This window comes from Motacilla alba, chromosome 2 (assembly GCF_015832195.1).
Source record: "Motacilla alba alba isolate MOTALB_02 chromosome 2, Motacilla_alba_V1.0_pri, whole genome shotgun sequence".
In the NCBI taxonomy this organism is placed as follows: Eukaryota; Metazoa; Chordata; class Aves; order Passeriformes; family Motacillidae; genus Motacilla; species Motacilla alba.
In genome coordinates, this window is record NC_052017.1 from 147,900,178 (window position 1) to 147,927,112 (window position 26,935).

The 26,935-nt window shown below is 52.2% G+C and overlaps 1 protein-coding gene across 1 annotated transcript in view; it reads left to right on the forward strand.

Moving 5' to 3' along the window:
* The window catches only part of DENND3 (DENN domain containing 3), a 31,723-nt gene extending 26,736 nt beyond the window's left edge, over window positions 1–4,987 (forward strand). Inside the window, exons 20-23 of the mRNA XM_038128387.1 lie at window positions 721–854; window positions 1,020–1,135; window positions 1,256–1,393; window positions 3,507–4,987. Coding sequence (XP_037984315.1) covers window positions 721–854; window positions 1,020–1,135; window positions 1,256–1,393; window positions 3,507–3,707 — 589 coding nt within the window. The 3' untranslated portion in view covers window positions 3,708–4,987. The remainder of the gene's footprint in view (window positions 1–720; window positions 855–1,019; window positions 1,136–1,255; window positions 1,394–3,506) is intronic.
* The last annotated feature ends 21,948 nt before the right edge of the window (window positions 4,988–26,935 follow it).

A 26,935-nucleotide genomic window follows, 5' to 3' on the forward strand; every position in this document is an offset into this window, starting at 1 on the left:
TGAAGAACTGATACAGATGGAGTTTAAAGACCACTTCACTTTTGCTTTGAGCACATCATTGACTACATGTTTACAGCAAGCTTCTGGATTTTTCCTGCCTGTTTATAAAAAAAAATAATACATTTATTGTTCTGTTCAGGCAAAATGCTTTTGATATTTTGGTAACACTGGGAAGAGTGTTGGCTGAAGGTCTTAACCTGCAGTCTTCCCATGGAAAAAGCAGCTCCAGGGTCAATAGGTCTGCCAGTGGTGCAGCAGGTGTGACTGGGTTTCAGGAAGAATTTGTTTAAGTGTTGTTGGAACCTTCTGAAAAAGGCTTGCTCATTCTAAAACAACAAATGTTAAAGCTAAAAAGAAAAAGGGATAGTATAATTTGTTTTCTCAGGTGCAGTAACAAATAAGAACAGTTTGAGATATTTTTGTTCTAACTCAAGAGAAAATCCATCAGGCAACATTGTTCAGAGGAGTTATAGGGAATGTTTTGTTGTGCTCTGCTCCTCATGTGTGATGTAATGTGCTCTCATTCACTGAGCTCTGAGTTAGCCTGCAGTATTTCTAGTTGATACAGAGTTTTAAAGGATAATCTTGAAGATAATTTAAAAATGAACATTCATTTAACTTACTGCAAAATTGGTTATTTTGCAAGTCTCTTCTGTATGTGCACTCTTTTCTGGACATGAATGGACACTATACTTCTTAATTTTTAATCTCTGCCAACAGTGAAGCATATTCCAGCAGTATAGATGGAATGGTGATTGCGTGGAACATCAGCACTCTCAAAGTGAACCGTGTCTGTCAGCTGCCCTGCCAAAATCTCACCTCTGTGAAGCTTCATAATGACCAACTGTGGTGCTGTAAGGCCCTTCCTCAAATTGTAATAATTATAAAAATCATCTTCACATAAAGAAACAAGACAGTTGTTGGATGTTCCGTTTTATTTTGCTTTTTTTCATCCATGTTTTGTAGAGATGGAAGAAGTGGGCACCTCTGTTACTAACTCTGTATCTTTAATATTGAAGGTACCAGAAGTTGCATTCTTGTAGTGTCAACTCAGGAGTTTCGACCGCAGATGAAAATCGAGCACCACCTGAAGGATGTGTGTTCCTCTTTCCTTGGCTTCCAGCTCTTTCCAGAGGTATTGCACTTGCTCTGGTGATACAGTTTAATGGAGGCAGGGCCATGTGGCATTACAAGCCCTCGTTATTTTGATACATTTTCTGTCAGCAGTGCTTAAATGTATCTTTCTGTGCTTTAGAGAGATGAAGTGTGGGCCTCTTACTCGGGGAGTAGCGACCTGTATATTTGGAACACCAAAGACCTTTCAAGTACACCTCAAAAGATTCATCTTCAGGATTGCTCCGAGATTACTTGTATGATAAGAGTTAAAAATCAGGTGAGAGACATCTGGGCTGTTTTTTGCCTCTTGTGGATTTCTTTACTGAAGTTTTGTTTGTTTGCAGCTGCCATGGGCTGTCATTGCTTCCTCACTGGGTGGGTGCATAAGTACACAAGGTTTGGAATGTTGATTCCTCTTTAAAATCAGAGAAGCCAAAGACTGCTTAGCACAAATTGTTGCAGGTGTACCCCAAAATGCATGGCAAGCAAAACCCCTCATCAGTAGTTAAATGTCTGGTGACATTTATTAGCCATTGACATTTCCAGGGAACTGTAGAAATGGAAAGTTTAGGTCCTTTGATATTTTATCTCAGGGCTCCTCTGACTAAGCCTTGAAAAAAGGTTACCAGACAAACAACAAATGTCAATTAATTGGCCTGTTTTTGCAGATGACCTTTTCCTTGATTAGTTACCACATTCCTAATTCAGGACAGACCAAAGGAGCCAATGGATTCCTGCCTTGGCATCTTGTGTCCATATCACTATTGGCCTCTGTGTACCTGCTTTAATGTGGTATCAGGAGCTGTGCAAATGGTTGTAGTTGTGCTGCCACAGGGGCCCATTCAACATTACTTTGCAAATAAATAGCTAATGTATATCTACTGGGAAAGGAACTTTTGGAATCCTCTTCCCAGATTTTCCTTCCTTCCTTCCTCAAAAATTATTTTTTTTAATGGAATAGGGAGGTTTTCTCTGTATTCACCCTCTGGTTAGACTTTTGTACTAAAATGGAAAATCATTTTAGGATGTTCTTCCCCAAGGCAGAGAGTGATATATTTACCCTCTGTTTCAAGGGAGTGAAAGGATTGTTTGGAACCCCCCAAGGCATTAAGCTCTCTTTTGTTCTACTGAAGAATTTTGTTCCCTTCCCTTCTTTAAGTAATTTATGAATAAGTTAAACTATACTGAGCCCAGTACTGACCCCTGGGGGACACCACTAGTGACAGGCTTCCAAGCAGGCCCTGTGCCACCCCTCACACTCCTGTTCCCTCTACACAGCAATGAGTTATGGAGGGGGAACTTGCAGCCTGGTAAAGGCTGACAACAACATTGGTAGGGCTGTCAGTCACAGGCTTTAATTAAAAACAAGCCATTGTTTTTCTTTACAAAACTGGGGAGAAACTCAGCTGCATGCTGTGTCTATCTGAAATGGGATGTGTTCTGTCTGGAACCTTGGCCTATGTCTTTTATTACCTATTATCTGACCCAATCTCTATGGCTGTGATTTCATTTTGAACTTGCTGGTGCCGCAGTTCCCTGGAGAACAGCAGGTTCATGAATTTCACTGCCAGCCCTGTAGAGAGAAGTACTTTCTTCTCAGTGAAATGGAACTACTTCTAGTTCCCACATGTCCCTGACTTCCTTAATTTCAGGATGGAACAGTGGTTTTACATTCAACTTATCTGCTCTTCTGTTAGTTCATAAACCTTTTGTAAAGGCTCCTTAGCTGCCTTCTTTCCAACCTAAGGAGTCTTGGCTTTTCCATCTTCCCTGTGAGGGTGATGAGGCCCTGGCACAGATTGCCCAGAGAAGTTGTGGCTGCCCCATCCCATTCAAGGCCAGGTAGGATGGAGCCCTGAGCAGCCTGGTTTCATGGAAGCTGTCTCTGACCATGGCAGGTGATTGAAACGAGATCTTTAAAGTCCCCTTCAACCCAAGCCATTTTCTGATCTTTGCTCATATGACCCCAGGACACAGCTGTTCCTTTCTCTTGGCAGTTTTAGTTGCTCTTCCCTGGATTTTCTCTGCTCTTGTAGTTCAAGGGCACATTGTGAGGAAGAGCAGCCCCAGTGCTGGCACGATCAGCAGCTGAACATCCCATTGTGGGGCACAGGGGGTTTTCTGAACTGAGGGAACCAGAGGGGAGCAGAGACAACCACCAGGAGCCCTCAACTCATCCTACAACAGCTGGGGAGACTTGGAGGTGGTGAGGAGCAATGGTGGCCAAGCCCCTTATTTATACTGATGAGGAAATGTTCAGTGTTTCCCTTTTCCAGCCAAGCATGAGGGAACCCCCACTGTACCAATGTGCCACATAAACCTCCTTGACTGTGTCCTGGACTGAAATGTGAAATAGTGAAAATGGCTGTGGGTTTGTTTTGTTCCCCCAGCTGTGGGTTGGCAGCAGTGGGAAGCTGCAGGGCAAGAGCAAAGGGAAGATCTACGTGGTCAATGCTGAGAGGAAGAGTGTGGAGAAGGAGCTGGTTGGCCACAGCGACGCGGTGAAGGCGCTGTGCTCGGCAGAGGACAGGTACGTCCTCAGCGGCTCTGGCAAGGAAGAAGGGAAGATTGCCATTTGGAAGGCTGGATAGCCACGCTATTCCAGATGTGTCTGCCTCCTCTGGGGAAAGGCAAAGACCTGGGACTGTGTTTACTTCAGCATTTTGCATCTACTTCCACCACCTGCCAGTGTTATTGTCTTGTATTTACTGGGTTTCCGTCCCTGTGTTGTAGAAAATGGAAATGAAAGGAAATCTTCTCACACACCTTGCCCTGCTCCTGCACATTTGGTAAAGGAACAGAAATGGGAGAAGACAGATCACTGTCCTCCAACTGGACATGAGGTGGTGTGGAGGGTTGGGGTTACCCGCCTGGGGCAGGTCACACTGGCAACACCAGAGCCAGCTCAGTAATTCCATGGGAGCTCCCTCTCAGCAGTGCAAGGCTGCTTAAAAAAAGGATTTCATGGTATCTTTACAGCCTGTAATAGGTGGAAAAGGGCACTGAAAGGAAAAAACCCAAATGCACAGAGTTGTCACTGTGATCATCTTGTTGAGCTCAGAGCTGTAGGTGGGCAATGTCGCTTACCCTTGGTGGGATTTCTGGGGCTGTTTTGTTTAAAATGCAGGCACAGACAGGCTCTCCCCACAGCACTGAAAGCTCCTCCATCTGAAACTGTATTTCCAATGAATATTTTTTTAATGTATTCTTTGGAAACAATGCACAGCACTTGGCATTTGGGACAGTTTGTGAAACTGATTTTTTTTTTTGTTATCTGAAGCTTTAATTTATTTAATTCCTGTATATACTATACTTGCTTTTGGAAGTACCTCTCAGTCTCTTGTGCAGACCAACCTCTGCCCCTCCTCCCTTCAGTTGCTGTTCCTGCAATCAGAGGAACTGCTGTTAATTTGGGTAGAACCTGCCTAATTTTTAAGTTCTGCACAGTCCTGAAACCCATCCTGAAACCCTAGAGCAAGCACCAGCAGCTACAGCCTGGAGGAGTTTCCAGAGCAGCATTCCCTGATTGGTGCCTGATGCACAGTGGTTTTTCCACTGGTGACATTTATCTGCAGGAAAAACAATACAACTGTGCAGAATAGTTTTATCTGCATCAGTGCAGAGTGGAAAACAGTGTCTAAAAGACTGTAAATAGAAGGACAAAATGGGCTGCTACTTTTCTTAATAAATATAAACCAGTGTAGGGCTAAATAGAAGGGTATAAACAACTGGAAAATATTATGACTAGAAATTTTATGACTGTATAATATTTCTACTGATGAAAGTTTTTATCATAGCATGGTAACAAAAATTTTACTTTTTTAAGCTTTTATATCAATTTAAGAATATTAAACACTATATTGATACTCTGGCCTCTGTACTTTGTTTGTTCTCCTGTTGATAGTCAAGAATGACAATTTTAGCACTGACTTGCTCCTCTCTGTGTGAGGTAACAAATAATTGCCTGGGGTTTTCTCTCTGTATGTTCTCCTTTCTGAAACAGCTGCTGCTGTAACATGTCCCCTTTTGAGCCCCATATCTGTGACTTTCAGGTTCCTTCTTTCCTCCCCTGGCTTGCTCAGGCTGCTTGGGGTGACAGGAATTATTTACTGAATTCAAAGACGCACAAGGGTTGTTAATGAACTTCCCCTGGCTGCAGAAAGGAACCAGCCTGCTTACCACCTGTTGCTGTCTTTATTGATTTTCATTCCTGGCATACTTTTTAGACCTGGTTTTGTCTTAGCTGGTTTTTAGGTGCTTACTGGCCATCTCAGCTTTGCTCCAGGATTTTAGCTGTGGGAATGGACCTGCAGTCACAGCACTGTGAGGTTCTGTTCAGTTTTCAGTAGAGTTTCAGGTACTTCCTGTGGATCCATTGGTGGTGGGAAGGCACCTCTGAGCTTCTCAGAGCTGCTCTTTTCCCCTCTGCCAGCTGAGAGCTTGGCCAGGTGTAGGTGCCTCTGTGAGTCACTGTCTCCCAGAGAAGGGACAAAGGGAGCAGGAGCTGCCCCTGGCAGGAGAAGGGAGGCTGTGGGTGACTGGGCTGAGCATTCCCCATCCCTCTCTGGCCCTAAGGCCGTGCTGCTGTTGGGCTTGGTCAGCCTTTGTCTGAGACTCTGAGGCCAGCTGGTGCTGCCATCCCCTTCCCTTCTCTCTCAGGGGAATGTTGCCTGTTTCTTGGAAACCTCAAGGCTAATGTTTGTTCAGCTCCTTTTTGCTGCTGTTTTTTTTTTTTTTTTTTTCCTGGTCTCCCAACCTGAAAAACCTGAGAGGAGCAGAGAGACCTGCCAGGAGCCCACGGTGCTCTTGATCCTATGGTCCAGACTTTGGAGGCACTGTGTAGAGAAGGGAGTTGGACTCAATGATCCATATAAGTCACTTCCAAATCGAGCTGTTCTGTGATTCTTTGATTGAACCAAGGGATGGCAGTGTCTGCTTCCAGAAATAACCCAGCTGTGGAGATGGGAGCCTCTTGGAAATTCAGGCTGTTTGGTGCTGGCTGTGATCTCCCCTTTAGCACCATGAAGGGAGAGAGGAAACAGCCCCTTCCTCTGCCTCCCAGCCTGTGCTCACAGGCTGCTGGGGGTTTCATGGGACCAGGCCCCATTCTCCTTCAGTACCAGCTGAGTCTTTTTGGAGGCAAATGGAACTAAACCCCATCTTCACCCCCTGATGTGCATTTCTTACATGTCTGCATCCATTTCATCTGCCACTGTAACCTGCAGTTACAGTAACCTGCCTCCTGGCATCTTGCTTCCCTCTCCATGGTGAGTTCTCTGGTGTCTTGGCACAGGTCCCCTGCTCTTGGAGGCAGCGGGTGCCACCCCAGCTGTCAGGACAGGGACACTTGCTGCACAAATGCACAGAATGCTACCACCAGCCACCCTTGTCCCCAGGATTTGGGCCACTGTTCTGCTGAAACTCTCTGGCCCTGCTGGCTGGCTGCCCCTAGCCCCTTTTTGAGATATGAAGGGCTGCCCAGCACATTGGACTCCAGCGTGAGGGGGTGTGGGATGTCACCTGGAAGATGGTGAAATCCCACAGGCACAGCCCGTGTCTGCAGTGAGCTCTGTGTGCAATGAGGGTTCCACAGCCAGGCTGACGCTGCTGTGGGGTCTGCAAATGATGCATGACGTTTCGGCTGGGGATGGACATGGGGACTATGGGGATGTGGGGGACAATGTGCCACCCCTGCCCCCAGGATGGGAGATACCCTGGCTGCTGCAGAGCCTGGAGAATGCAGGGACTGGCCCCACTGGGCAGACTGGCCTGGCAGAGGTATAATACTGGTTTTTGGTTGTTCTTGGTCCAGACTGGGAAGTTGAGGCAGTGCTGGAGCAGCTCCTCTCCAGGCTGTTCCGAACCACTCCAGGGCCACTGTGGGTTATTCTGTAACAAGCAACAGCTCAGGGGATGACCCAGACCCACTGTCCTTACCCCCACCACAGCACACTCCAGCCAGCCCAGACCCAGCACCCTGCTCCCAGCCTAAGCAGGGACCTCCTTCTCTTGGACAAGGACCCAAGAGTCCCCCTCCCAGGGCCAGGGTTGAGTCACATATCCTGAGTAGAGCAGGGGGATCACCTTAAAGGAACAACAGATTGCAAGAGGTTTCTGCTTCTTGTCCCTCCTTCCAGGCCATGGTGCTGGAAGGGATCAAGAAGGTTTCCCCTCTTCCTACACATGGCACAGGGCCCCTTCACTTGTCATTGTGCCAGGAGAAGACAGGGATGCAGGAAATTCCCTGGCACCTAATCCCCCCTCACTTTGGGCTCTCCAGGCACAGGTGTCCCTCAAGGTGCAGATAAGTCCAAGACTCTACTGGGCAGAGTGGGGCCAGGAGGAGACGCTAGCAGCTACCAGGAAGTAACTCAGCTCCTATCCCACCCAAACCCAGCATGGCCCCTCTCTGGGTGTCCTGCAGGTATCTAGAGAGGCTCCTGCACCACTGACGAAGGTCCCCATTCTCTTCTCTGTACTGGTGAAAAAGCAACTGCATAGGCTGGGCCTGAGGTACAGTTTATTTTGTTTAAAGTTTTCACATCTTCTTTTAACTCATGTCTAGGGAAAAGTGTATGGATGAGCCTTGTTTGGCCAATAGAGGAATTAGTGCTGTCACCAGACTGCTCCATTAGCATGTGAGAGGTTGTAGCGTAGGTGGCTTTATTCTCCAGTGTTTTTAAGGCCAAGGGTGAAAACACCAGGTTGAATGGGGGTTCCGATGTGCTGGAGGGTAGGAAGTCAATGTGGATACGCTGGATAGATGGTGCAAGGCCAGTAGAATGACTTCAAGAACAGCAAGACTTGGGTCCTGTCCTTGTGTCCCAAGAAGCCCAGGCAGTGCTCCAGGCTGAGGGCAGAGTGGCAGGAAATGTGCCCAGCAGGAAAGGTCCTGGGCGTGCCATCTGCCAGCAGCCAAACATGAGCCAGTGTGTGCCCAGCTGGGTAGAACAGCCCTTGGTCTCCTGGCCTTCTGTGTCAGCACGGGTGTGGCCAGGAGGACCAGGGCAGTGACTGTCCCTCTGTGCAGGGCACTGGGGAGGCTACACTCACTTGAGCGCTGTGTGCAGATGTGTGGCCCTGTTGAGATGGGATTAGTGAGCGATTCCTCTGCATGAAGCAAGCTGCTAACAAGACCATCGATCAAAACCAACAACAGAGATTTATTCCACAGTAAATGTGGGGTAGAGAAATAAAAGGGGATAGGAGAGAAGAGGGTGAGAAGGAAAGAGGAAGAAGTTTAGGGTGTTTTCTTCTTCCGTGTGCCTTGGCCTCGGAGACCTGCCCCTGGGCATCCTCAGGGTGAGCCGCCATCTTTGGCCATCGTCCTGCTGCTGGTCCCGGGCTCACTCCTCTGGCTGCCCCCTGAGGCAGCTGAAGGAGAAAAGGCGGCGCAGAGCCCGCCGGGCCCTCTTGGCCATGGAGCGCCATGGCCGTGGGGCCGGGGGCCGCGGGACGGCTGCGCTGCCAGCGTGGCAAGCAGGAACGCTGCGTGCCAGGGGCTGGGCAGGCTCCGGGCAAGCTCCTGCTGGCGGCTCATCCCCGCAGGGCTTTCCCTGGAGAGGGGCGCCCGGGGCACGGCCAGCCTCCATGCCTGCTGCATCGGCCTCGTCCACGGCATCGGCAGGCGGGGCACAAACCGAAAACCCCTTTGCCTCCTGGGGCAGTGTCCTGGGTAGAGACTCGCTGTGCCCCTTGCTGCAGGGATGGCTGCCCGGATTGGAAGGGTCTGACTCTTCATTATCTTCTCCCGATGGGAGAGACAACTGGCTCTCTGTGTCGCTGTCCCCCTCTCCTGCTGCTGCTCTGCTAAGGACCCTTCCTCGCTCCCACTTTTCCAGGAGCTCGCTTAGAAGAGCATCGCAGGATGGCTCGTTGCCAGGGGAAGAACACAGGTGTGCCAACAGGTCAGGAGGTGCCATTTCTGTGTTGTTTTCTGTCTCTCCTGCTGAGTCCCTGGTCACACCCAAAGTGCTGCACAGCCCCTGGGAGCCTGCAGCAAGTTCCGGGGTGACACTTGATGCGTCCCTGAGGACACACTCTTCTTTGTCTTGCAGCAGGAGAAACGTGGCACTCTCTGGCTCCCTGTCCCTCTGTCCTGCCCCTTCTCTGGCTGGGAGCTCTTCCTGCTCCCAGTTTTCCAGGAGCTCCTTGACAGGAGCGTGGCAGGACAGAGAGTGATCAGAGACAGGGCACAGCTCGGCCAACAACTGGTCGAGAGACACAGGTTCTGAGTTCTTTGGTGTCTCTCCTGCGGCATCTGTGGCCATGCAGGATGCACTGTGCATCTCTGAATGGCCTGCAGCTGGCTCCAGGTTGGGGCTTGGTGGATCCCTGACAATGGTCCTGGACCTCATGGGGCATTCTTTGTGGTCCAGGGAGGAGGAGATGGCTCTAACCATCTCTGCATAGACTTTGTCTTCCATCTCCTCCAGCGCCCGCCTCATTTTGCGCAAACGACCAACCAATGCCTCCTCATCCTTTGAGCACAGCTGCTTGCGCCGCGCAGTTTGCTGGGCTGGCCGCCAAATTCCCTGTGCCTCCTGGCGGGGCCTTACCCACCTGGAGGTTCTCAGGGTGGACCTGTTCTCCCGCAGATGTGGGCCCAGGCCTGTGAACAGGTCACTGCAGGGCTTGCCGCCATGCCCTACTTGCACCTTAATGAGCTCCTCTATCTCAGAGTGCTCCAGGTGCTTGCAAGACGGCTGGGTCGCAGTGCAGAGCGGCACACCACCTGCGGCCTGCACGGGTGGCAGGCCGTGGCCCTGCTTTGCTGCTGGCCCATGCCGTTTGTACAGCAGTGGCTGCCCCTGCCCGCGCTGGCCATGGGCATTTGCCTCCTGCTGCTTCCACATCTTCAGGATTCTGTTCCAGACACTGGCCAGAATCCGCAAGGTGAGCTGCTGCGTTCTGAGAAGCTGCTGCTGCCACCAGAGAAGCTGCTGCCTCCTCAGAGAGCTGCTCTCCTGGCACTGGCCACTGCAGGGTATTTATAGCCCCAAGGGCCACAACATGGGCCTGCGTCACAATGGTCTCCGGACATGATGTCACCGCGGGTCACAAAGGCCTGGTGGGCATGGCCGCCTGTGGTCCCAGAGGCCTGGCGGTTTACAAGCAGATGTCCCTGGTCATAAAAGCCTTGTGTAGGCTGTTGCCCCTTGATTTGCCTACACTTGTTTTTCTCCAAATGTCCTGCAGCTCTTTCTTGTCCCACCTGGTGTTTTCCTCCCCTAAACAATCCCAAGGAAGCCCTGTGCTGTGCCAAAGTGTGATTCCCACCCCTCCAACTATGTGTCCCAGCCTTGATCCCAGGTAGAAAGGTCATCAGAATGGCAAGAACCTGTGTGAATTTCATCTTGCCACTACCTTCAAAGAGAACAATAGATCTTTGTTAGAAAAGATTGGGAACAGAGGAGCAGCAAGGGAAATCTCCCTTCTTTAATCAATGTGGGGATGAGGAGAACATGATTGCAAGGGACGAGGAAAAGGCTGAGGTATGGAATGTAATCTTTGCCTCAGCCTTCAGCAGTCAGATGGGTTGTCTTGAGGACAAGCAGTCCCCTGAGGTGGCACACAGGGACAGGGAGCAGAGCAGACTCCCTACAATCCCAGAGGAAGTCGTCAGTGACCTGCATAGCCACTTAGACACTGCCAAGTTTGTGGGCTGGGCCCAGAGTCTCCCCGGGGAGGCTGAGGAAGCCAAAGAAGAGCTGGCTAAGCCACTCTGCCCTCCTTCTTTGTCATCATTCCCTGCCTGTTGGGGAGGTCCCAGCTGACCGGAGGTGGCAGTGTGACATCCAGGCCCAAGAAGGGCCACAGGGGGGCTGTAGGGAACTGCAGGCCTGTCAGCCTGACCTTGGGGCCCAGCAAGGTTCTGGAGCAGATCATTGTGAGGGGGATCACAGGGCCCAGAGAGGACAGCTGAGGGATCAGGCCCAGCGAGCGTGGGGTTAGGAAAGGCAGGTCCAGCCTCAGAGAAGTGATGTCCTTTGGGCTTTGGGTGACCCAGCTCTGGCCTGAGGGAAAAGCGGGGCATGGCGTCTTCCCGGTTGTGAGCAAAACCTTTGACTCCATCTCCCACAGCACAGTCCTGGAAAAGCTGTCAGGCCAGGGCTTGCGCAGGGGCAAGCTGGGTTAAGAACTGTCAGGATGGCTGGATTCAGAGAGTGGTGGGGAATGGCGCCACATCCAGTGTTGTCTGGTCACTAGCTGTGTCTCCGGGGCCCAGTCCTGTTCCATGTCAGTCCTGCGCGTGTGGACAAGGGCATTGCGGGTACCCTCAGCAGTAAATTTGAGATGACACCTGTGCAGCATTGGTGTTCTGAGGAGGCCGTAATCTGAGTTTAAGACTCATCCCATGGGACGCCAGATAAAGCCCCGGGCCCAGGTCTGCTTATCTCTCTGCTCTCTGGCTCCCTGGAGCTCTGCTCAGGCTCCCCGGCCTCTTCCTCCCCTGCTTCCCTCACGGCAGGGGGTGGGCGGGAAATAAAATGGAGTCTCCTTCTAAACAACTCAGAGACTTGTCTCATCTGTTTTCCCTGCCCTCTGTTTGTGGCTTCCCAGGACACGATCCCATCATTGTAGCCACACGTTGCTACAGACACCAAAGTGGGTGGGAGTGGCCATGTGCTGGAGGGTAGGAAGGCTCTACAGGCTGGCTGGATTCTGTGAGGCCAGCAGGGTGATGTTGAAGAAGGGCAAGACCTGCGTCCTTCCCTCATGTCCTAAGAAGCCCAGGCAGTGCTCCAGGCTGGGGGCAGAATGGCTGGAAATGTGCGCAGCAGGAAAGGCCTTGGCGGTGCCCGTCCGCCAGAAGCCAAATATGAGCCAGTGTGTGCCCAGCTGGGTAGAGCGGCCCTTGGTCTCCTGGCCTTCTGTGTCAGCACGGGTGTGGCCAGCAGGATGAGAGTGGTGAATGTCCCTCTGTGCAGGGCACTGGGGAGGCCACACTCACTTGAGTGCTGTGTGCAGATGTGTGGCCCTGTTGAGATGCCATTGGTGAGAGATGCCTGAATTAGGTTGCCAACACGACCACCTATCAAAACCACCAACAGAGATTTATTTCACAGTAAATGTGGGGTACAGAGATAGACAGGGATAGGAAAGAGGAGGGTGAGAAGGAAAGAGGGGAATGCAGAGTGGTTTGGTGGGGCAGAATAGAGGGGTTGGGCTTGGGAAGATCTGGGGTGGGATGGGGAAGAGTTGGGATGGTCAGGCACGTGGAAGAGCAGGGCTAGGGTGAAGTGAGGAGGAGATGAAGCAGACAACAGTCCAAGAGGCTTGGCTCCAGCAGCATCCTCTCAGTCTTCCCTCACCCTGTGTTTCTCTGCACTGGGGTCCCGATGGCTCCTCTAGAGGTGAGGACGCCGGGTCCTTCATCCACGGTTAACACTCTTCTCCAGTCCTTGTTGCAGGTATCCAGGGAGGCATTTTCCTATTTGCCATGTGAGAAGAGACTAGGTTTGCCTTCATTTACCTGCAATGCTGAGACCCAAGGGGCATTTCTCAGCTCTGAAGCCAGCCGGTGGCAAAGTGCGGACATCCCATGAAAATGCAGCCTGGGCCTAAATTCAGCTCCTCAGGGATTCTACAAGGCACTGTTGTCATCCTTCCTCAGCCAGCTCTCCCTGACCAGGCTGCCACGCTGTCAGCTTGGTGCTGAAAGGCTGGGGCCGGCAGCAGGACCTACCTTTGGCAAGTGGTTGCCTTGGCCACCATCCATCCACCCATCCATCCATCCATCCATCCTGTCTTTTCATCTCCCTCCCACCTTTGCCTCTGGGACCGGCCACTGCCCCTGGGAGCTGAGTGTCCTCAGGGTGAGCCGCCATCTTTGGGCATCGTCCTGCTGCTGGTCCCGGACTCACTCCTCTGGCTGCCCCCTGAGGCAGCTGAAGGAGAAAAGGCGGCGCAGAGCCCGCTGGGCCCTCTTGGCCATGCAGCGCCATGGCCGTGGGGCTGGGGGCTGCGGGAGGGCTGCGCTGCCAGCGGGGCAAGCAGGAACGCTGCGTGCCAGGGGCTGGGCAGGCTCCGGGCAAGCTCTTGCCAGCGGCTCATCCCCGCAGGGCTTTCCCTGGAGAGGGGCGGCCTGGACACGGCCAGCCTCCAGGCCTGCTGCGTCAGCTTCCTCCGTGGCATTGGCAGGCGAGGTGCAACCCGCAAACCCCTTTGCCTCCTGGGGCAGTGTCCTGGGTAGAGGCTCGCCGTGCCCCTTGCCGCAGGGATCGCTGTCCGGAGTGGAAGGTTCTGACTCTTGATCTTCTTCCCCCAATGGGAGAGACAACGGGCTCTCTGTGTCGCTCTCCCCGCCCCTCCTGCTGCTTTGCCAAGGATCTTCCCTCACTCTGGCTTTTCTAGGAGCTCGTTTAGAAGAGTGTCACAAGATGGCTCGTCACTCGAGGCTGAGCACAGGTGTGCCAACCGGTCAGGAGGAGCCATCTCTGTGTTGTTTTCTGTCTCTCCTGCTGAGTCCCTGGTCACACCCAAAGTGCTGCACAGTCCCTGGGAGCCTGAAGCAAGTTCTGGGGTGACACTTGACACGTCCCTGAGGACACATCCTCCTTTATCTTGCAGCGGGAGAAACTCCCTGTCCCTCTGTCCTGCCCCTTCTCTGGCTGGGAGCTCTTCTTGCTCCCAGTTTTCCAGGAGCTCCTTGACAGTAGCGTGGCAGGACAGAGAGTGATCAGAGACAGGGCACAGCTCGGCCAACCACTGGTCGAGAGACACAAGTTCCGAGTACTTTGGTGTCTCTCCTGCGGCATCTTTGGCCATGCAGGATGCACTGTGCATCTCTGAATGGCCTGCGGCTGGCTCCAGGATGGGGCTTGGTGGATCCCTGACAATGGTCCTGGACCTCATGGGGCATTCTTTGTCATCCAGGGAAGAGGAGATGGCTCTAACCATCTCTGCATAGACTTTGTATTCCATCTCCTCCAGCTCCTGCCTTTTTTACGCAAATGACACGCCATAGCCTCCTCATCCTTTGAGCACAGCCGCTTGCGCCACACATTTTTCTCGGCTGGCTACCACATTCCCTGTGCCTCCTGATGGGCCCTTACCCACCTGGAGGTTCTCAGGGTGGACCTGTTCTCCCGCAGATGTGGGCCCAGGCCTGTGAACAGGTCACTGCAGGTGAACATGCCCTATTTGCATCTTGCTGAGCTCCTCTGTCTCAGAGTGCTCCAGGTGCTTGCAAGACGCCTGGGTCGCAGTGCAGAGCGGCACACCACCTGCGGCTTGCACGGGTGGCAGACCATGGCCCTGCTTTGCTGCTGGCCCATGCCGTTTGTACAGCAGTGGCTGCCCCTGCCCGCGCTGGCCATGGGCATTCGCCTCCTGCTGCTTCCACATCTTCAGGGTTCTGTGCCAGACACTGGCCTGAACCATCCATGGAAGCAGCTGCCCTCAGGGAAGCTGCTGCCTCCTCAGAGAGCTGCTCTCCTGGGACTGGCCACTGCAGCGTGACATAGCCCAAACTGTGAGAACATATGTGGCAGGGGCTCTCTGGTCACAGAGAGAACAGCACAGCTTTCCCAGGCATCGTGCTGGGGAAAGCCTGTGAGTAAGATCAGAGAAAAGAATGAGAATAATTTCTTATCTTAACCTGCTACACCTGACATGTGCAATGTGTTAAAGAGGTAATTTTTTATGACAGGGTGGTTTCTTAATTAGCCAAGGATAATGGGTATTGATTGAAGGACCAATCAAGTCCAGCTGTAGCATACCAGTCTAACAAAGCTATGGGTTTCTTAATAATAATATAAAAAAGGGATTGATCAGCCTTCTGTGAATCATGGTGTCAATGCTAATTATTACCTGGCTGGGGGTCGGCCTTGCGACAACAAACATGGACCTGCATCACATTGGTCTCTGGGCAGGATGTCACCGTGGGTCACAAAGGCCTGGTGGGCATGGCCGCCCATGGTCCCAGAGGCCTGGTGGTTTCCAAGCAGATGTCTCTGGTCACAAAGGCCGTTGTGTAGGCCGTTGCCCTTCGATTTGCCTACACTCGTTCTTCTCCAAATGTCCTGCAGCTCTTTCTTTTCAACCGTGTGTGTTCCTCCCCTAAACATCCCCAAGGAAGCCCTGTGCTGTGCCAAAATGTGATTCCCACCCCTCCAACCATGTGTCCCAGCCCTGATCCCATGCAGAAAGGTCATTTGAATGGTAAGAACCAGTGCGAATTCCATCCAGCTACTACCTTCAAAGAGAACAATAGATCTTTGTTCAAAAAGATTGGGAACCCAGGAGCAGCAAATGCCTGAGTCTTGCTGTTGTGTCCCAAGAAGCATCTGCAATGCTGCAGAGTGTGGGCAGAATGGCAGGGGTGCTGCCCAGCAGGAAAGACACTGAGGGTGCCAGCAGCCAAATATGAGGCGGTGAGTGCCCAGCTGGGTAGAGCAGCCCGTGGTCTCCTGGCCTTCTGTGTCAGCACTGGTGTGGCCAGGAAGACCAGGGCAGTGACTGTCCCTCTGTGCAGGGCACTGGGGAGGCCACATCTCAAGTGCTGTGTGCAGATGTGTGGCCCTGTTGAGATGGGATTAGTGAGAGATGCCGCTGCATGAACCAAGCTGCTAACAAGACCATCTATCAAAACTAACAACAGAGATTTATTCCACAGTAAATGTGGGGTAAAGAGATAGAAGGGGATAGGAGAGAAGAGGGTGAGAAGGAAAGAGGAAGAAGTTTAGGGTGTTTTCTTCTTCCGTGTGCCTTGGCCTCGGAGACCTGCCCCTGGGCATCCTCAGGGTGAGCCGGAATCTTTGGCCATCGTCCTGCTGCTGGTCCCGGGCTCACTCCTCTGGCTGCCCCCTGAGGCAGCTGAAGGAGAAAAGGCGGCGCAGAGCCCGCCGGGCCCTCTTGGCCATGGAGCGCCATGGCCGTGGGGCCGGGGGCCGCGGGACGGCTGCGCTGCCAGCGTGGCAAGCAGGAACGCTGCGTGCCAGGGGCTGGGCAGGCTCCGGGCAAGCTCCTGCTGGCGGCTCATCCCCGCAGGGCTTTCCCTGGAGAGGGGCGCCCGGGGCACGGCCAGCCTCCATGCCTGCTGCGTCAGCCTCGTCCACGGCATCGGCAGGCGGGGCACAAACCGCAAACCCCTTTGCCTCCTGGGGCAGTGTCCTGGGTAGAGACTCGCTGTGCCCCTTGCTGCAGGGATGGCTGCCCGGACTGGAAGGGTCTGACTCTTCATTATCTTCTCCCGATGGGAGAGACAACTGGCTCTCTGTGTCGCTGTCCCCCTCTCCTGCTGCTGCTCTGCTAAGGACCCTTCCTCGCTCCCACTTTTCCAGGAGCTCGCTTAGAAGAGCATCGCAGGATGGCTGGTTGCCAGGGGCAGAGCACAGGTGTGCCAACAGGTCAGGAGGTGCCATTTCTGTGTTGTTTTCTGTCTCTCCTGCTGAGTCCCTGGTCACACCCAAAGTGCTGCACAGCCCCTGGGAGCCTGCAGCAAGTTCCGGGGTGACACTTGATGCGTCCCTGAGGACACACTCTTCTTTGTCTTGCAGCAGGAGAAACATGGCACTCTCTGGCTCCCTGTCCCTCTGTCCTGCCCCTTCTCTGGCTGGGAGCTCTTCCTGCTCCCAGTTTTCCAGGAGCTCCTTGACAGGAGCGTGGCAGGACAGAGAGTGATCAGAGACAGGGCACAGCTCGGCCAACAACTGGTCGAGAGACACAGGTTCTGAGTTCTTTGGTGTCTCTCCTGCGGCATCTGTGGCCATGCAGGATGCACTGTGCATCTCTGAATGGCCTGCAGCTGGCTCCAGGTTGGGGCTTGGTGGATCCCTGACAATGGTCCTGGACCTCATGGGGCATTCTTTGTGGTCCAGGGAGGAGGAGATGGCTCTAACCATCTCTGCATAGACTTTGTCTTCCATCTCCTCCAGCGCCCGCCTCATTTTGCGCAAACGACCAACCAATGCCTCCTCATCCTTTGAGCACAGCTGCTTGCGCCGCGCAGTTTGCTGGGCTGGCCGCCAAATTCCCTGTGCCTCCTGGCGGGGCCTTACCCACCTGGAGGTTCTCAGGGTGGACCTGTTCTCCCGCAGATGTGGGCCCAGGCCTGTGAACAGGTCACTGCAGGGCTTGCCGCCATGCCCTACTTGCACCTTAATGAGCTCCTCTATCTCAGAGTGCTCCAGGTGCTTGCAAGACGGCTGGGTCGCAGTGCAGAGCGGCACACCACCTGCGGCCTGCACGGGTGGCAGGCCGTGGCCCTGCTTTGCTGCTGGCCCATGCCGTTTGTACAGCAGTGGCTGCCCCTGCCCGCGCTGGCCATGGGCATTTGCCTCCTGCTGCTTCCACATCTTCAGGATTCTGTTCCAGACACTGGCCAGAATCCGCAAGGTGAGCTGCTGCGTTCTGAGAAGCTGCTGCTGCCACCAGAGAAGCTGCTGCCTCCTCAGAGAGCTGCTCTCCTGGCACTGGCCACTGCAGGGTATTTATAGCCCCAAGGGCCACAACATGGGCCTGCGTCACAATGGTCTCTGGGCATGATGTCACCGCGGGTCACAAAGGCCTGGTGGGCATGGCCGCCCGTGGTCCCAGAGGCCTGGCGGTTTCCAAGCAGATGTCCCTGGTCATAAAAGCCTTGTGTAGGCTGTTGCCCCTTGATTTGCCTACACTTGTTTTTCTCCAAATGTCCTGCAGCTCTTTCTTGTCCCACCTGGTGTTTTCCTCCCCTAAACAATCCCAAGGAAGCCCTGTGCTGTGCCAAAGTGTGATTCCCACCCCTCCAACTATGTGTCCCAGCCTTGATCCCAGGTAGAAAGGTCATCAGAATGGCAAGAACCTGTGTGAATTTCATCTTGCCACTACCTTCAAAGAGAACAATAGATCTTTGTTAGAAAAGATTGGGAACAGAGGAGCAGCAAGGGAAATCTCCCTTCTTTAATCAATGTGGGGATGAGGAGAACATGATTGCAAGGGACGAGGAAAAGGCTGAGGTATGGAATGTAATCTTTGCCTCAGCCTTCAGCAGTCAGATGGGTTGTCTTGAGGACAAGCAGTCCCCTGAGGTGGCACACAGGGACAGGGAGCAGAGCAGACTCCCTACAATCCCAGAGGAAGTCGTCAGTGACCTGCATAGCCACTTAGACACTGCCAAGTTTGTGGGCTGGGCCCAGAGTCTCCCCGGGGAGGCTGAGGAAGCCAAAGAAGAGCTGGCTAAGCCACTCTGCCCTCCTTCTTTGTCATCATTCCCTGCCTGTTGGGGAGGTCCCAGCTGACCGGAGGTGGCAGTGTGACATCCAGGCCCAAGAAGGGCCACAGGGGGGCTGTAGGGAACTGCAGGCCTGTCAGCCTGACCTTGGGGCCCAGCAAGGTTCTGGAGCAGATCATTGTGAGGGGGATCACAGGGCCCAGAGAGGACAGCTGAGGGATCAGGCCCAGCGAGCGTGGGGTTAGGAAAGGCAGGTCCAGCCTCAGAGAAGTGATGTCCTTTGGGCTTTGGGTGACCCAGCTCTGGCCTGAGGGAAAAGCGGGGCATGGCGTCTTCCCGGTTGTGAGCAAAACCTTTGACTCCATCTCCCACAGCACAGTCCTGGAAAAGCTGTCAGGCCAGGGCTTGCGCAGGGGCAAGCTGGGTTAAGAACTGTCAGGATGGCTGGATTCAGAGAGTGGTGGGGAATGGCGCCACATCCAGTGTTGTCTGGTCACTAGCTGTGTCTCCGGGGCCCAGTCCTGTTCCATGTCAGTCCTGCGCGTGTGGACAAGGGCATTGCGGGTACCCTCAGCAGTAAATTTGAGATGACACCTGTGCAGCATTGGTGTTCTGAGGAGGCCGTAATCTGAGTTTAAGACTCATCCCATGGGACGCCAGATAAAGCCCCGGGCCCAGGTCTGCTTATCTCTCTGCTCTCTGGCTCCCTGGAGCTCTGCTCAGGCTCCCCGGCCTCTTCCTCCCCTGCTTCCCTCACGGCAGGGGGTGGGCGGGAAATAAAATGGAGTCTCCTTCTAAACAACTCAGAGACTTGTCTCATCTGTTTTCCCTGCCCTCTGTTTGTGGCTTCCCAGGACACGATCCCATCATTGTAGCCACACGTTGCTACAGACACCAAAGTGGGTGGGAGTGGCCATGTGCTGGAGGGTAGGAAGGCTCTACAGGCTGGCTGGATTCTGTGAGGCCAGCAGGGTGATGTTGAAGAAGGGCAAGACCTGCGTCCTTCCCTCATGTCCTAAGAAGCCCAGGCAGTGCTCCAGGCTGGGGGCAGAATGGCTGGAAATGTGCGCAGCAGGAAAGGCCTTGGCGGTGCCCGTCCGCCAGAAGCCAAATATGAGCCAGTGTGTGCCCAGCTGGGTAGAGCGGCCCTTGGTCTCCTGGCCTTCTGTGTCAGCACGGGTGTGGCCAGCAGGATGAGAGTGGTGAATGTCCCTCTGTGCAGGGCACTGGGGAGGCCACACTCACTTGAGTGCTGTGTGCAGATGTGTGGCCCTGTTGAGATGCCATTGGTGAGAGATGCCTGAATTAGGTTGCCAACACGACCACCTATCAAAACCACCAACAGAGATTTATTTCACAGTAAATGTGGGGTACAGAGATAGACAGGGATAGGAAAGAGGAGGGTGAGAAGGAAAGAGGGGAATGCAGAGTGGTTTGGTGGGGCAGAATAGAGGGGTTGGGCTTGGGAAGATCTGGGGTGGGATGGGGAAGAGTTGGGATGGTCAGGCACGTGGAAGAGCAGGGCTAGGGTGAAGTGAGGAGGAGATGAAGCAGACAACAGTCCAAGAGGCTTGGCTCCAGCAGCATCCTCTCAGTCTTCCCTCACCCTGTGTTTCTCTGCACTGGGGTCCCGATGGCTCCTCTAGAGGTGAGGACGCCGGGTCCTTCATCCACGGTTAACACTCTTCTCCAGTCCTTGTTGCAGGTATCCAGGGAGGCATTTTCCTATTTGCCATGTGAGAAGAGACTAGGTTTGCCTTCATTTACCTGCAATGCTGAGACCCAAGGGGCATTTCTCAGCTCTGAAGCCAGCCGGTGGCAAAGTGCGGACATCCCATGAAAATGCAGCCTGGGCCTAAATTCAGCTCCTCAGGGATTCTACAAGGCACTGTTGTCATCCTTCCTCAGCCAGCTCTCCCTGACCAGGCTGCCACGCTGTCAGCTTGGTGCTGAAAGGCTGGGGCCGGCAGCAGGACCTACCTTTGGCAAGTGGTTGCCTTGGCCACCATCCATCCACCCATCCATCCATCCATCCATCCTGTCTTTTCATCTCCCTCCCACCTTTGCCTCTGGGACCGGCCACTGCCCCTGGGAGCTGAGTGTCCTCAGGGTGAGCCGCCATCTTTGGGCATCGTCCTGCTGCTGGTCCCGGACTCACTCCTCTGGCTGCCCCCTGAGGCAGCTGAAGGAGAAAAGGCGGCGCAGAGCCCGCTGGGCCCTCTTGGCCATGCAGCGCCATGGCCGTGGGGCTGGGGGCTGCGGGAGGGCTGCGCTGCCAGCGGGGCAAGCAGGAACGCTGCGTGCCAGGGGCTGGGCAGGCTCCGGGCAAGCTCTTGCCAGCGGCTCATCCCTGCAGGGCTTTCCCTGGAGAGGGGCGGCCTGGACATGGCCAGCCTCCAGGCCTGCTGCGTCAGCTTCATCCGTGGCATTGGCAGGCGAGGTGCAACCCGCAAACCCCTTTGCCTCCTGGGGCAGTGTCCTGGGTAGAGGCTCGCCGTGCCCCTTGCCGCAGGGATCGCTGTCCGGAGTGGAAGGTTCTGACTCTTGATCTTCTTCCCCCAATGGGAGAGACAACGGGCTCTCTGTGTCGCTCTCCCCGCCCCTCCTGCTGCTTTGCCAAGGATCTTCCCTCACTCTGGCTTTTCTAGGAGCTCGTTTAGAAGAGTGTCACAAGATGGCTCGTCACTCGAGGCTGAGCACAGGTGTGCCAACCGGTCAGGAGGAGCCATCTCTGTGTTGTTTTCTGTCTCTCCTGCTGAGTCCCTGGTCACACCCAAAGTGCTGCACAGTCCCTGGGAGCCTGAAGCAAGTTCTGGGGTGACACTTGACACGTCCCTGAGGACACATCCTCCTTTATCTTGCAGCGGGAGAAACTCCCTGTCCCTCTGTCCTGCCCCTTCTCTGGCTGGGAGCTCTTCTTGCTCCCAGTTTTCCAGGAGCTCCTTGACAGTAGCGTGGCAGGACAGAGAGTGATCAGAGACAGGGCACAGCTCGGCCAACCACTGGTCGAGAGACACAAGTTCCGAGTACTTTGGTGTCTCTCCTGCGGCATCTTTGGCCATGCAGGATGCACTGTGCATCTCTGAATGGCCTGCGGCTGGCTCCAGGATGGGGCTTGGTGGATCCCTGACAATGGTCCTGGACCTCATGGGGCATTCTTTGTCATCCAGGGAAGAGGAGATGGCTCTAACCATCTCTGCATAGACTTTGTATTCCATCTCCTCCAGCTCCTGCCTTTTTTACGCAAATGACACGCCATAGCCTCCTCATCCTTTGAGCACAGCCGCTTGCGCCACACATTTTTCTCGGCTGGCTACCACATTCCCTGTGCCTCCTGATGGGCCCTTACCCACCTGGAGGTTCTCAGGGTGGACCTGTTCTCCCGCAGATGTGGGCCCAGGCCTGTGAACAGGTCACTGCAGGTGAACATGCCCTATTTGCATCTTGCTGAGCTCCTCTGTCTCAGAGTGCTCCAGGTGCTTGCAAGACGCCTGGGTCGCAGTGCAGAGCGGCACACCACCTGCGGCTTGCACGGGTGGCAGACCATGGCCCTGCTTTGCTGCTGGCCCATGCCGTTTGTACAGCAGTGGCTGCCCCTGCCCGCGCTGGCCATGGGCATTCGCCTCCTGCTGCTTCCACATCTTCAGGGTTCTGTGCCAGACACTGGCCTGAACCATCCATGGAAGCAGCTGCCCTCAGGGAAGCTGCTGCCTCCTCAGAGAGCTGCTCTCCTGGGACTGGCCACTGCAGCGTGACATAGCCCAAACTGTGAGAACATATGTGGCAGGGGCTCTCTGGTCACAGAGAGAACAGCACAGCTTTCCCAGGCATCGTGCTGGGGAAAGCCTGTGAGTAAGATCAGAGAAAAGAATGAGAATAATTTCTTATCTTAACCTGCTACACCTGACATGTGCAATGTGTTAAAGAGGTAATTTTTTATGACAGGGTGGTTTCTTAATTAGCCAAGGATAATGGGTATTGATTGAAGGACCAATCAAGTCCAGCTGTAGCATACCAGTCTAACAAAGCTATGGGTTTCTTAATAATAATATAAAAAAGGGATTGATCAGCCTTCTGTGAATCATGGTGTCAATGCTAATTATTACCTGGCTGGGGGTCGGCCTTGCGACAACAAACATGGACCTGCATCACATTGGTCTCTGGGCAGGATGTCACCGCGGGTCACAAAGGCCTGGTGGGCATGGCCGCCCATGGTCCCAGAGGCCTGGTGGTTTCCAAGCAGATGTCTCTGGTCACAAAGGCCGTTGTGTAGGCCGTTGCCCTTCGATTTGCCTACACTCGTTCTTCTCCAAATGTCCTGCAGCTCTTTCTTTTCAACTGTGTGTGTTCCTCCCCTAAACATCCCCAAGGAAGCCCTGTGCTGTGCCAAAATGTGATTCCCACCCCTCCAACCATGTGTCCCAGCCCTGATCCCATGCAGAAAGGTCATTTGAATGGTAAGAACCAGTGCGAATTCCATCCAGCTACTACCTTCAAAGAGAACAATAGATCTTTGTTCAAAAAGATTGGGAACCCAGGAGCAGCAAATGCCTGAGTCTTGCTGTTGTGTCCCAAGAAGCATCTGCAATGCTGCAGAGTGTGGGCAGAATGGCAGGGGTGCTGCCCAGCAGGAAAGACACTGAGGGTGCCAGCAGCCAAATATGAGGTGGTGAGTGCCCAGCTGGGTAGAGCAGCCCGTGGTCTCCTGGCCTTCTGTGTCAGCACTGGTGTGGCCAGGAAGACCAGGGCAGTGACTGTCCCTCTGTGCAGGGCACTGGGGAGGCCACATCTCAAGTGCTGTGTGCAGATGTGTGGCCCTGTTGAGATGGGATTAGTGAGAGATGCCGCTGCATGAACCAAGCTGCTAACAAGACCATCTATCAAAACTAACAACAGAGATTTATTCCACAGTAAATGTGGGGTAAAGAGATAGAAGGGGATAGGAGAGAAGAGGGTGAGAAGGAAAGAGGAAGAAGTTTAGGGTGTTTTCTTCTTCCGTGTGCCTTGGCCTCGGAGACCTGCCCCTGGGCATGTCACGATCCGCCCTTATGGACGAGATTGTGATGGTTCGTTATCTGATCTCAGGGTACAAAACACCAACACGGCAAGGGGGTTTGCAGCAACAAAATCAGTGTACTTTATTGAACAATCACAGCAAAATGCATTGGAGGGAATTGGAGAGAGAGAGAGAGAGAAAGAGAGAGAAAGAAGAACCCTATAGGAAAGGAAGGAAAGACAGAGTAGGTATATCTACCAACATAGAGGCGATGCAATTCTTCGAAGTCCAGTCGATGTCCAGTCGAGGAGTCGCCTTTACGTTGGGGAAGCTTCGAAAGGCTAGCTGACTTGAGGGGCCTTTTATGTTAAAAGTTGGGAAGGAGGGGGAGAAAGAGCACAATAGTCTTGTAATCTCAACAGTGGGGAGAGCTATTGTTTTCCTGGTTCACTGCCTGCAGGCAAACATGATCAGTCCAGTTAGCTGTTCTCCACACACACACACTGTCCTCCTCCCCCCAGATTACAGGTTTCAGTCCTTGAGGAGGAAAAAGAGTCTTGTCCACATAGGGATTTCATGTCTCAGTCTTAGAGGGAGTGGTTTCTCCCATCTCAGTCCATCTGCCACGGTGGTTGTAGAGTCTTCTGTGGAGACCACCAAAGGGTAATTCCAGAAGAGAGTCCAGCCAGGCTTGGGGGTGGAAAACTCCAGGCCATTGTTACAGAGCGGTGCAGGCGAAGGAAGGTCAAGATGCTCCTCGTCCTTTTCACTGGGAGCAGTGTAGCGTGAGGTACAATAACTCAAGTTCCAGTCCCAGGAACTTGGCGAACCCCCACCAAACCAGGATGTAGGATCCTCTTTCTTTCGGTGGTCTCAGTCTTCTTTCACGACGATCGTGAGGCAGATGAGAAAGCAATCTTGGGCAGAGTCTTACACCACCCCGTGACTCACGATTGTCTTCATCAGTGGGGCTCATATGTCGGTAGTATACCTCGGAAAACAGAGACAGTATGACAGAAGGGGGAAAGAGGGAGAGAGAGGAAAAGAAGAAAATGGAAAATAGGAAAAGAGAAAGAAAGAAAAAGAAGGGAAACAATTGTTCAACATGATTAATATCAATTCAAAACAATATTCTTAAACAATCACAATAAATCATAAACAATTAAAAAGCAAAAGCAAAATTAAATCACAATTGATTTAAAAAATAATCTCTAAAATGATTTTATCCAAAATAATTCACTATGAATCAGAATAATTCTTACAAAATCATTAAAAGATAACTAATGATTGTTCCAAAATACATGTTCTAGTTTATACCCATTTTGTGTCAACGGTCTTAGGAATGTCTACAGTATTGAAAACATCAGCCAAGTTGTGAGCATTGATTATAGCTGTCAGCCTAGTTAGCCGTTTCATCATCCTCCAATTCATTACAAACAAGATTATGGACAGAACAAAACCAATCAAAACTAGAATAAGAAGAACAACAATGGGATGACACATGGTATTCAGGACACTTGTGGCAGTTGGTGACCACCCGAAAAGAGTGTTCCACCACTGGTGCTCGGCATCTCTCTTTACTCTTTCTAGAACACGGTGTATCTGTTTTACATTGTGATGAACAGTCACCAGGGTTTTTTGTCCGTTTTTCTTGATCTTTTCCAAAATCTTGCTCAGGTCCTGGTGGAGCAACAGTTGTCTTACCAATGTGAGGTTCATCCCGATGGGAGTGGGTTCTAATTTGTGGATCAGCGTGTAATTGGATTGCAAAAGGTAGTGAGATGTAACCGGAGCTTCATAGGAAAAATCACATCCTGCAATCTTAGTAAAGTTACAAGCACAAAAATTTGAATGATTACTGGTATCTACGAATACATCTTCTACAAATACAATATCACAAGCAGTTCTAAAGCATGCACATCCGTTGCCTATGTATATTAAAACTGTTTTAGAAGTCTCGTTAGGATGAATTTCAAAATGACAGATGTTTTGCTCTGTGTCTAAACAAATATCCTGAGCGGTTATTGCATTGCTTTCACAGATGAACCTTTGTTGTTCTCGGACAATACAAGATTCCAGGTTAACAGTTTGCCATTTGTTACCAACGTGGCGGGCCCATTCCCTATGTCCAGAAGGATAGAGAATGGCTCCGTCGTGACTCAGCCCTAATGGGATAATAGGGAATATGAAATGTACAGAAGCATTGCGTATCGTTAACACAAAAGCTGTGGCTGTGTTTGTAATGGGGTCATAGGTAAAGTTCACCAGGTTCCACCAGGATTGGAATTCTCTTTCAAAATCAGTGGCACTTTCCCAAATTATTTTCCAAATCTCAGTAGGAAAGATGCATTCTTCCCCTTCTCTTATAATTGAGGCAGAAACGGACTGCATCCATGATTGTGCCTGGATACAGCTGAGAGCCAAAGAAACATTGTTTTGTGTAGCACTCAGTACATCAATCACCAATCTGTGGTCATCTATATTTACCTTTTCCCAATTCGGCAAAATGTTTGATAGCAGCCACTGATGCGTTCCCAGAGCCAATAAGGATGACTGCAGTGGTTGCTGAATTTTAGTCAAATCTTTGGTTGTGGCAGCCAATTTACTTAAGTTCAAATAATTTACACGTTATATGTAATATCATCACCTGGTGTTACCATAAAGGGAAGGGAAAACATTATTTTTGTTGTCCAGTGCCAGTGTTGTCATGGTTTATCAGGTCTTCATGTTGTCCCTCGGAGTTCTTCTGTAAAAGCAAACACAACAAGCTCTGCCACAAAGAGGCAGGAAAAGTTAGAACGATGGAATTGTCAGAAAGGTTTTTAATATCAGTGGTACTTCCCCTGTAGCAGGGGAGTCCACCCAAACAGGTTGTCCAGGGCAATGTGCTGGGTTCTTGAAGTCATCTGGTTCCTGTAGTGAAGGAATTATGCTTGGAGCTGTTGGGCAAAAAGCAGTGATTTTGGGACACCCATTAACCCCCCATCTATAGTAAGAGGTGTGAGAAATCCATTTAACCCCGTCACCTTTTGCCCAATCCTGCACATCTTGGACAGTAAAGTGAGAAACATTATCAGATTGAATTTCCTGTGGTTTTAGGAAAATTCCAAACCATCCCTGCAATGCTTTAACAGTATTATCTCCAGTAACTCCTTTTAAAGCATTGGTCTGGACCAACACAAATAAAAACACAGCATAGGACTCAGTATAAATACAGACAAGGAAATAATTTTGTCCCTCATGTTGGAAAGTAGTCCAAATAGTTAACAGTTTTTTCACTTGTGCACTGCTTTCTTCCTCTCTGTTAGCAGAAGCGGGGGAGAAAGGAGGGGTTGCTTTAATCACAGAGGCAAGTTTGTCTTGGCTACTACCCAGGCTCTCAGTTTTATATATTGCTAAGTTTTTATCCACTTCTATAAGAGTTAAGCTAACCACAGACAACCCTCCTTCCCAGGTAGAGTATCCTTTCTCAGCATCTTTGAAACCACGGGAATAGAAACAAACAGGTTTTGTCGGACCCTCAGAACCCCACTGCAAGATGTGTTCTGATAGTTGTGAAGAGGCAAGTTCCCACTCCACCTGGTAGGGATCTGGAGGATGGATAGGGTCCAGGGCTGCTATAGTTTTTTGAGGGAAAATTGCTATAGGTTCAAATGTTCCTGGAAGCC